We start from the raw sequence: 11,266 nt of genomic DNA on the forward strand, positions 1-11,266 counted from the left end.
ACCAGGGAAAAGCTACCGTACATCCTTCACTACATGACATATTCTGATACTAGATATTCTCTGTCGCCTCATTAATTGCGGAGGTTATGAAGGTGGTATAAAAAAGGGGACGCAAGGTCTCACGAGCACAATTTATCAATTGGTCTACTATTCATTGTCTTCCATTTTTCGCTTGGCTACTATTCTGACTTAAGTGTCAGAGTATTTACATCAGGGACCTCTTCCCCAGTTCTTGCTCTAACGTTTCCATCGACTCTATTTGTGGTGTATGTAGGTCCACAGCTCCTAGCTCCAGGATCGCTTGACGCCATCTTCTTCCAGCTCAAAGTCTTCGCACGGTTGACATCAAAGTCATCTCGACACCACCATAGCCAACACACGATCTCCCCTGCTTTCAAACAGGATCAACCATGCTAATCGATTGGGATAATCAATTAAGGTCTTTTGTAAGAGAATAAAGAGTTTGGGAATTAATTGGGTAATCTATTAAGGCTATCTGAATTGATTGAGATGACTCATCAATCGATTAGGATTAAAAAAAAAGAAGTAATTCTGTAGGTTGTTGGACGGTCGGATGATGTGACAATGGATTAGGGAAAAATCTAATCGATTAGAGGTGTCAAGTGAACCCTAGAAAAGAGTTTTCATGAAGGTTTGAAGCTAGATTGCTCTCACACACTCTTCGCCAATTCTCGAACTCTTGGAAAACAAGTGTTACTACACTTTCCAATGATGAAGACATCTACAAGCTACAAGAGATCAAACAAGGTATTTATTATATTGTATATTTATTTTCTTATTATATTTTCTTATTGTGAGTATATACGAGGTTTCTTCACTTCCGATTTACTTTAGAGAATGAGTATTTTCATAGTGGAGTATGTGCACTATGTGGATCTTTGAATTAGTCATCTTAAATAGATGAATACCAAGTAATTCAAGATGTTAATATTGATTTAAGTTTTTTCTCTACAACAAATAACTAAGATGAAATGATTGGAGTTAATCATCCCTCTAACTCCCAAAAATTTTTTACAAGTCTGACTAATTCCAGAAATAGACGGCATTCATCTTAGAAGTTTATTTTAAGAAAAATTATCTCTATTGTATTCGAACTGTCTTTATTTATTTTCCTAAATCTTTCAGAATCTCTCTATTTATTATGGGAGTAATAGTAATATTTTTTTAAAAAAATATGACAAATAAAGATAAGTATTATCAAAACTGAATTAAGAGACTACATCGCAGATACCAATAGATGCAGCATCCAATTGAACCTTCAAATCATCCAGGAACTTCTGACGAAATTGTAAAGCGAAAAGGAAATAACTTCACCAGAGAATAAAAGTCGACTGTAAATATAAAAATAAATATTCTAAATGAATAAATTAAACTAATTTAATAGAAATTATAATAAATTTTATTTGTCAAAAAAAAAAAAAAATCTCTAATTGATTAGGGATTAGTACTTTTAAATTTATTTTAGATATGTTAATCTTGATTTTATTTTATTTTTTTATTTTTTATCGTGAAGAATCCAACTTGAAAGTTATCCTCAATTTATTTTTAAAAAAATTAGTTTCTTTTCTGAGTTATTTCTTCCTTTGTTTTACTAAATTAATTATAATGTAAAAAAAAAAAGAAATGAATTAAGTTTCATCCACCAATTATTATTTTGGACTAAATGATAAAGATAATAATGTATCTATTTTCGGAAAACTAACTTTCATAAATAATAATAATAATAATATAAAAATATCTAGATTATTCAGAAGGAAATAATTAGTAATCATGTAAATAAATAAATGCCTATTTTTGATGAATTCTATTGGCGGCATTTTGGCTTTAAAACCTACCTAATAAGCTGTTGTTGTACTCTATGTAAGGTCAACACGTCGATTCTCCACGTGGCTCTATTTCATTGGTCATGTGGTTCATAGAGAAGATTTATTTGGTAAGCCGCTCGCGGAGTAAAGTTACCAGGAAGTTACCAGAACCCGTAATTTCTCTCTATATATATCCAGTTGTTCGATCGGGAGGAGTAGAGTCCACGAGGAATGGCGATCTTGAGAAGTCGTTTGCTGGTCGCTGCCCTAGCGACAGTTCTCGCCGTCGCTTCGATCTGCTCCGCCGAGATCTACTTGGAGGAGCGATTTGACGGTATGCACTCATCTCTGATCTATTGGCGATATGGGATCTAGTGTAATCCTTCGATCTCGATCCGCATTTCTTACCTCGCAGGGTTTGAAATTTTTTCCCCATTCAGTTTTTCCTGTTTCTAATTTTTAATAGTTGGGTCGTTTCTGATGCTTGGATCAACCTCTTGTAGAAAGTTCTATAATGGTTTCGATTGTCTGTATCTTGGTTTCACTCTGTTCCAACTTCCATGTGTGAGGCAGTTGGAGCGAAGATTATAGAATTATAGTTGTTTCTTAAATTGCGTTGACCTTTTTCAGTCTTTTAGTTTAGTCGCGAAGTTCCTAGATTTATCTTTTATGAGATTTCTGTTATTTTAAATTGCAGGTTTTTGTTTCATTGTGGATCTTATAGGATTGTCGTACTCGTTTTTATTGTTTGGAAATAGAATTATGACAAAATTTTGATAGATCACGTGGACATTTGCATGCAATGTTAGAACGTTTGCTTGAGTTCCTTATCAGAAGGAGAAGTGTTTGAATTTGTAATGCTTATTCTTAGTAATCCTTTTGGTCTCTTTGCACTGTCTGTATTTGTCACCGTTTGGTTCTTCCTCCTTTTGGGTTCTGATGGTACCATTTGCCGAAGCAAAATTTGTGTTGTCTAGTTTACTTATGAAAAAGCAATTAGAAGATCCACACATTTCAATAAGTTCTTTATTCACTTATACATATCCAAGATGGGTGGGAGAATCGGTGGGTCAAATCTGACTGGAAGAAGGATGAAAACATGGCTGGAGAATGGATCTACACTTCTGGAAATTGGACAGGCGATGCTGAAGATAAAGGTACTGCTATGTTGGCAAATCTCATTTTTCTTTGTTAATAAAGTACTGCTCAAAGTGCTGCAGACTAACAGTTTTTTCTGCCTGCAGGAATCCAAACCTCTGAAGACTACAGATTCTATGCCATTTCAGCAGAGTTCCCTGAGTTTAACAACAAGGGCAAGACATTAGTATTCCAATTCTCAGTAAAACATGAACAAAAACTTGACTGTGGTGGTGGCTACATTAAATTGCTTAGTGGTGAAGTAGATCAGAAGAAATTTGGTGGAGATACTCCTTACAGGTACTATTAATCATTCTCTGTATACTGGTTCTCTAGTTTATTATGATGTTTTTTTGTTGATAATCTAACTTGCTCCTCTGCGTCTGGAATTTGCAGTATCATGTTTGGACCTGACATCTGTTTGCATAGCACTAAAAAGGTTCATGCCATCTTTTCACGTGATGGGAAAAACCACTTGATTAAGAAAGAAGTTCCATGCAAGACTGATCAACTAACTCATGTGTATACTTTCATCGTCCATCCTGATGCTACATACAGCATTCTTATTGATAACAATGAGAGGCAAACAGGTAGCTTGTATGATGATTGGGATATTCTTCCTAAGAAGCAAATCACGGACCCTGATGCCAAGAAGGTGAGTGCTATCTACCAATTGTCCATATGCTCTCTAGTATGTGTAACATTCATTTGATTTGGTTCTGTTATGTTGCAGCCTGAAGATTGGGATGACAAGCAGTACATCCCTGATCCAGAGGACAAGAAACCTGAGGTAAATAAAACTCTGCTCAGTTGGCATGCTTCACTTTCTTTTTTTTGTCAGTTGTAGGCAAACATGATCAAATCCCTGAATTAGAGTTTGAAATTTGCTTTGGGGATTTCTAATGTCTTTCTACTTTTTCTGTAATATGATTATCTAGTAGGTTTGCAATATGTTGTTTGGTTATTAATAAGAATTGTTATTAGGGAACAAGGGAAGGCATAAATCGTTAACTTGTTAGTATAACGGAAAACCTAAGGTTTGATTTACTTTGAATGAGAACATATAAGTTACACAGGATACGGAATTACAAAACTAAGGTTTCAAATTTTGTACTTGGAGTATAATAACATATAAAGTACAACAAATTCAAGTCCACTGCAAAATTGAAGTCCAGAAATTACTTGTAATGTCACAACAGCTTATATTTTCTGCATCTGTTTCTTGCATTCCATGTGTGTTTTAAGATCATCTTCTATTTAGCTTGATCTATACCTTTAACTATGATAAGCAATCTTAACTTTGTTATTGAAGGGGTACGATGATATTCTCAAGGAGATTACTGATCCTGATGCTAAAAAGGTAAAATTTGTCAGGTTTCTTTGTTTCTGAGTGTTATTTCCTGTGCCAATATTTTCTATTTTTGTTACATGACTGGCTTATCTACAGCCTGAAGATTGGAATGAAGAAGAGGATGGTGAATGGACAGCACCGACCATTCCCAACCCTGAATACAAGGGGCCCTGGAAGCAAAAGGTTTACATATGACTGGTTAGTTAGATTTGCATTAGAACAAGGACATGAAATTCTAATTTGTTTGTTTTTCTTATTAATAGAAAATTAAGAATCCCAATTACAAGGGGAAGTGGGAGGCACCATTGATTGATAACCCTGGTATTTATAATATTTATATTTCACTTCGGAAGTTTTGAGTATGTCCACATTTGTGATTTGATTTCATTTGCTATCTGTCTTCATGCAGATTACAAGGATGACCCTGATATCTATGCCTATCCCAATTTGAGATATGTAGGCATTGAATTATGGCAGGTTGATTTACTCCCCAGTCCGATAGACCCAAATTCCCAGTTGCCTTTTTTTTTTTTGTCAATCTGAATATCTTATTTGCCTATGTGCTTATTAGGTGAAATCTGGAACTCTGTTTGATAACATTCTGGTCTCTGATGATCCTGAATATGCCAAAAAATTTGCTGAAGAAACATGGGGCAAAAATAAGCTTGTGGGTTCCAAAAAATAATTGTTATAAGATCTTATTTGGCATGCTTCCTTGCAGTAGAATCCCTAATTTTATTTTTGGATCTCTCTTGCAGGCTGAAAAAGCAGCATTTGATGAAGCTGAGAAAAAGAAGGAAGAGGAGGTATTATTTGATATCCTTAACCATCAACCTTTCCAATTTGAAGCTTTAGACAATATTATCAAATATTTGAATAATTCATCTAGTCTTTTGCACTTTTAATTCATGCAAGTGATACTAGTGCAAAATAGATCGAAGCCTATTACCATAAATAATGTTTTTCTTGGGCAAAGGATGGGGGGTATGCCTACTGATTTTGTAGAAATTCCATTTCATTGACCCGTTGTTAAAACACCTAAATTTGTTATAATCATCTTTACAAGGATCTCTTATTTTTTTGTGATTATGATTTTGTTTAAATTTTATAGGGTGTGTATTTATATTATTCTACCTTTCTATTACAAGTCATCTCATCTTACATAATAGTTTAATGCTTGGTAAACCATCCATGTAGTCGGTCTGAAATAGTTGAGACTCAAGTTTGTCATTTTTCTTGACTATATTTTATTACTTGCTAGGCAATATGTATTATTCCTAACCAACGATTGTGTTTTGGCAGGAATCTAAAGATGATGAGTCAGATATAGAAGTAAGATTCAAATTCACTTTTTCCTCCATTCTCGTATCTTCTCCACAATTATTTTTTATGTCACTTGACGATATCCTTGAAATAAACAGGATAAAGATGAAGATGATGCAGAGTCTGATTCAGATGCGGAAGAAAAGGAAAAGGAGACTGCTCATGTAACATTCTCTTTATCCTAATGCCTGTTTGATAATAATTCCATCAACTGTTACAGAATTGTAGTCATTTTATTTCTTAAATATTCTCATTGACGCTAACAATTTGTTCATTTGATTGTTTCAGGATGAGCTTTAGATGTCGAGGTTGTTGCAAGTTAGCTCATGCACAGTTTCTGGAGTTCTCTTAATCGATCTTATTTAGTCAGTCAACTTTTAGTGCCCTTGGGGATTTCTCTTGCTGTATTTGAGCTAGGCATGAAATGTTAGATGCATTGAACTTCAAGTAATTGGCAAGAATTTTTATTATTGTCGCCGTAATTTCTCTCAATGAAATGTGATGCATTGAACGTCAACCATGGCTTCTGAAAACGTTGCAGTTTTTGCACTGGACGTTAATCTGTCGAGTTGACCTTTCTTCGTACTTAAAATTATGTTTACCAAGTCAAATATAAATTTTGTATGCACGGTGAATAAATTATAAAGCATCTAACCACACCAAAAAAAAAATAAATAAATAAAAAAAAAAAATAAAAAAAAAAAATAACCTCAGTTAGCTTCATTAACTATCTCAATGATCATGATTTATACTAAATTTTCATGGGGTGCCAAAAACATATATAGTTAGAATAATTATTTCTACTTATTATTTGTCTTTTATGAACTATGTTGAAAATTAAAATTTTTTTATAATAAAATTTTGAGGTCGACGATATTTAGTAAATCACGATTTCATTGGAAATTTATAAAAATAAGAGATCTTAAAAAATTAAAAATAATGTTTTTTTGGCAATTTATTTTGAACGTAGGTTATGTGTTTTGATTTTACCCCTCTTTATTTAAACCGAACCAAATAAAACAAATAAAATTTTAATTATTTATCAAATAATTTATATAAAAGTTATTGATGACCTTATTTTTTTTAAAAAAAATTATGTCATTAAACTCATGATCATGTCTTAAAGTTATTCATATTTTTTTAAATTTAAATTTTTAATAAAAATTTTTAAAAATAAAAATATAGAAGATGGTTAATAAAAAATATATAAAATTAAAGGAATGTTAATAAAATTAAAATATATTTTTATTATTATTTTATAAATCTTTTTTAATAGCTAAAACTTTTAAAGAAAAAATTAAAATTAAATAACTAAAAATTAAAAATTACTTTGGTGTTAGTTTCTAAGGATCAACATCACTATGGTATTATTATTCCATGAACAAAATTACTACGGTGTTGAAACTTTAAAAACCTTTTGAGCATCGTTGAAAATGACTCTAAGCTGATAACTTAAGGTATATTTGGACTTAGGGACATTACAAAAATCTAACGGAGTAGGAATGAGTCTAATTAGAGCTTATTAAATCCTTCAATAAGTTTTGATAAAATCACTGATGGATCTAGGGGATTTGGATTTTTAAAATTTGTCATGAAATTAACGCGATGAGTATGGAGAAGGTTTATGTGGTGGGTAATCCTGGTTCTGAGCCTTGTAAATAAAGTTATGGTTGCATGTTAATTGACACTGGTATTGGTTTCGAAAGATCAACATTACTATGATGTTGTTCTTCAACGATCAATACTATAGTGTTATGTTTTTCTCACTATAGTAGTGTTGGTTTCTGAAGATCATCACTATTATGGCATTGATCTATGAAGAGAAACACCATAGTGTTCTGAAAATTTAAATTCCTTTTGCTCAGTACTTGGAAAACAGTAAAAGAGGACAAATTTGGACTCTAATGAATTGAATAAATCCATAAGACTTGAAATGAGTTCAATCATAGCTAGCTAAGTTTATTAATAAATTTTAATTGAAACTCATTGGTAGACCTAAGATTTGAATTTCTAAAAAATTATAATGAAATAGAAGAGGTGAGTGTGAAGAAGGTAAATATAGTGTGAAATCCTAATTGAAGTTATGACCTATGTCAATTGACACTTAGTCTAAAATTTTCTACACTTTTGAGCAATACTTGGAATGATTTACAATGATAATGGAGGCGTATTTGGACTCATAAGTGTTTATACAATCAACCTCTAGAGTTTTGATGTTTGACAATGTACTCAAGTCTGGTCAATTTGACAAAGGTAAATTCAAATAGGACTTGATGTTTGAAAGAAAGAATTCTAGTCAGGACTAGATGACTAGTAAGGATAAATCCTAACTAGAAGTTAGGTAGGTGAGAAGTCTACTAAGTGACTAGCCCTAACTGGAGATTAGGTAAGGGAAATCCCTAGTGAGTGAAGTTAGACCCTAATGAGTGAAACTAGGTGTGAAAGTCCTGATTAGTGAAGTCATGCAGTGGAAGCCCTAGTGAGTGGAGTTAGACCCTAGTGAGTGAAACTTGGTGGTGAAAGTCCTAGTGAGTAAAGCTAGACAGTGATAGTTCTATTAATTGAAGCTAGGCCCTAGCGAATAAAGTTAGGTGGAGAAAGTTATAGTGAGTAAAGCTACATAGTAGAAGACCTTAGGGGAAGGTAACTCTAGGTAATGAGAAGTCTTGGGAGAGTAAAATCTAAGCATGTATGTGGTTGACTGAACTAGCGAATCTTGAATGTTGCTAACACTATTTACTTTAATATTTTATCTATTGTGATAACTTGGTGTTGTAGGAAAGGTTGATTAGGTTGATCAGACACTAAGCAGGACTAGAGAAAGTCTAAATAGGTCTGGAGAACCAAATGTTTGGCAGGTAAGGTCAGTTAAGCAACTAGAGGAGAGATCCAATGAGGGCGCGTTCCCGGTTGAGGGAATAGTATGCATCGGTCCGACTTAGGATTTTAGCGAAATCTAAAGTCAGGATCGGATAATTTTGAGACTGTCAGATTAACGTTAATACTATTTTTTTTTGTCTATTTTGCTAACTCTGTAGTGCAGGACATCGAAGTTGGAAGTTGGCTGGAAAAGGGACTTTCAAGCTCTCAAAATAGCCCAAATCCAGCTTCGCAGGGGTGGTCCAAGTGCTAGAGAAGTGATAAAGGTGACTCAAATAAGGCTTCACCGAGGAGCAGCCATGTCAGCATTCCAGACGCCCGGAAGCGATCCAGACGTCTGAATATAGATAATCTCAGCGATGAAGGTGGATTAGATAAACTTCGGTGGAGACACTTGAGGGCGGTCCAGGCGCATAGAAGAGCTTATAAAAGCAACTTCGACCAGCAGCTTCAAATCAATTCAGACAACTTGTTTATGCACTTCCTCGACTGTCTGGTTGTTCTAATTTCGTACTACTATTGTGCTGCGACGCTTCTACACTCAACTATTGCAAACGGACTAAAACCAACACACGAGCTCACTAAATTCTTCATCTTTGTGTTGGTAATATATTTTTTTGTCATTTAATTTACCGCATAGAGGAAGTGTAAGTTGTTACACTTCCTTCTTCTTTTTCATTGTACTCGATTACTCTGCCAAGAGTTTACCGATAGAGAGTTTTAGTGAATTACCTATCAAAAAAAGTTAAAAGAACTTGAGTCTTGGAGTAGGAATCGTCAAATACTCAGAACCAAGTAAATCATTATATTTTATTTTTCCTCACTTAGTTTATTTTTCCGTTGCACATTCGCTTTCAAAAGTTGAAAAAGAAAGATTTTAAAATACACATGATTCAACCTCCATCTTACGTGCAAACGATCCTACACTAAGCACTGTAAAAACCTACAGGAGTTAGAATGAGTCCAATCAGAGTTAGATAAGTCTATCAATGGATTTGACTGAAACTCATTAAAGGACCTAGATGACTTGAATTTTTTTAAAACTTGCAATGAGATGGAAGAGATTGTTGGAGTAATCCCAATGGCCCGCGGGACCATGTGTTTTGGTATTTGGGCAAAGGGTTTAAGTTAGGTTTACCCTCGTTATTTGATATGTGTACTTGAGTTGTGCAGGACTGCAGGTGACACATGTGACTCAGGTTGACGGCTTCGGGTCCGGTGAAGGATGGAGCATCCGAGGGACCGTGGACAAGGCAGCAAGGACAAGGACCGATGGAAGCGACTTCGAGGCATACGCGAAGGATGACATTGGGGACAAGCCGCGGGCTTGGATGCATCCGAGAGACGAGAGCCAAAGGAAGTAGGCTTGAAGGCAAGTGGTCAAAACTGCAAAGAAGAGTCAAGTGAGTCGTGAGGGTCAGAGTGCTGAGAGAAATGTACCCGGGATAGGAACCCTAGGTTTAGGGTTGTACCAATCGACTGGTATTAGGACCAGTTGACTGATGGTGAGCACAGAGAGCTTCTGTGCCCAAAACGGCTGGGACCAGTCAACTGATAGATAGACGTTGGAGTGTCGTTGGGCTGGCACCAGTCGACTGGTGCAAGGACCAGTCGACTGGTAACGGGAAAATCAGCAAGGCTGATTTCCTCAAGCTCTATAAGAAGGAGCTTGAGATGGCTAACAAAGGTTGACGAAATTAGACATGGTTAAAGCTTAATTAGTAGTCACCAAAGTGCTCAAGGTCTCTTGTGTCCAAGTGTTCTTGGTTGGTGTTGTGGTGAGGTTTCTCCACCCATAAGGAGTTGCTTGAGTAGCCGGAGTTTGCCGGGGGCTAATCCACCGAAGGATCGGGATCGTCCACCTTATGGACAGCCGTGGAGTAGGAGCATCATCTCCGAACCACGTTACATCGACGTGCATTGGTTTTCTTGTTCTTTTCTTTGTCATTAGCTTTTGTATTCGTAATTAGTATTTGTATTTTCGCTTGCGCACTAACGAATACGTAGGAAGCGAGTAATTGGGGGCGCCGTCCATTCAACCCCCTTTCTAGCTGGTCGCAAGCTCCCTAACAATTGGTATCAGAGCGAGGTCGCTCTTCTACGGACTAACCGCCAAGAGAGCAAGAAGCTAGAGGAAGAAGAAGATGGAGTCCGAAGGACCGCTCGGATGGGATATCCAAATTCCACCTCTGTACGACAAAGAAGACTTCAATTATTGGAGGAAGCGGTTAGAGACATGGTTCCAAATGGATTGGAACCAATGGGTTGTCTTAAGTGATCCATTTGAGCCTCCAAAGGATAAAAAGGGGAAGTGCCTCCGACCTTGATATTGGACCGAGAAACAAAGGGAGCAAGCGGAGGTGGATAAGAAGGTAACAAAAATTTTGTTAAATCTATTACCCTCTAACATAATTGTGAGTGTAGGTGAGTACGAGAATGCAAACGACCTTTGGAAAAAGGTAATTGCACTTCATGAGAGTTCTACACAAATCCAAGAAGAAGAGGAACCCAAGGAGAAAGACTCATTGGTCCAAGAAGAGAAGGACCAATCGAATGTTGACACGAGTTCAACATCCGAGGAGGAGAAGGAAGATGAGGAGATATCATCCACATTTTCAAGGGAGGAAGAAGTAGAATCATCCACATCTTCAAGTGAAGAGGAAGAAGAGAAATCCAAGGAAGAGGAGATCTTGGAAGCTCAACCCTCCACCTCAACTACCAAGAAGAGCACAAAGGACCACATCAAATG

General features: G+C 35.7%; 1 protein-coding gene across 1 annotated transcript; it reads left to right on the top strand.

Moving 5' to 3' along the window:
• Positions 1–2,031: 2,031 nt before the first annotated feature.
• On the top strand, positions 2,032–6,154 carry LOC122046307 (calreticulin-like). Its single transcript, XM_042606925.1, has 14 exons — positions 2,032–2,160; positions 2,876–2,983; positions 3,071–3,263; positions 3,360–3,618; positions 3,697–3,753; positions 4,276–4,323; positions 4,411–4,497; positions 4,578–4,635; positions 4,724–4,791; positions 4,886–4,981; positions 5,073–5,120; positions 5,617–5,646; positions 5,736–5,801; positions 5,926–6,154. The coding sequence occupies exons 1-14, from the start codon at positions 2,058–2,060 to the stop codon at positions 5,935–5,937; spliced, it is 1,233 nt and encodes a 410-aa protein (XP_042462859.1). The 5' UTR covers positions 2,032–2,057; the 3' UTR covers positions 5,938–6,154.
• The last annotated feature ends 5,112 nt before the right edge of the window (positions 6,155–11,266 follow it).

This window comes from Zingiber officinale, chromosome 2B, assembly GCF_018446385.1.
Source record: "Zingiber officinale cultivar Zhangliang chromosome 2B, Zo_v1.1, whole genome shotgun sequence".
In the NCBI taxonomy this organism is placed as follows: domain Eukaryota; kingdom Viridiplantae; phylum Streptophyta; class Magnoliopsida; order Zingiberales; family Zingiberaceae; genus Zingiber; species Zingiber officinale.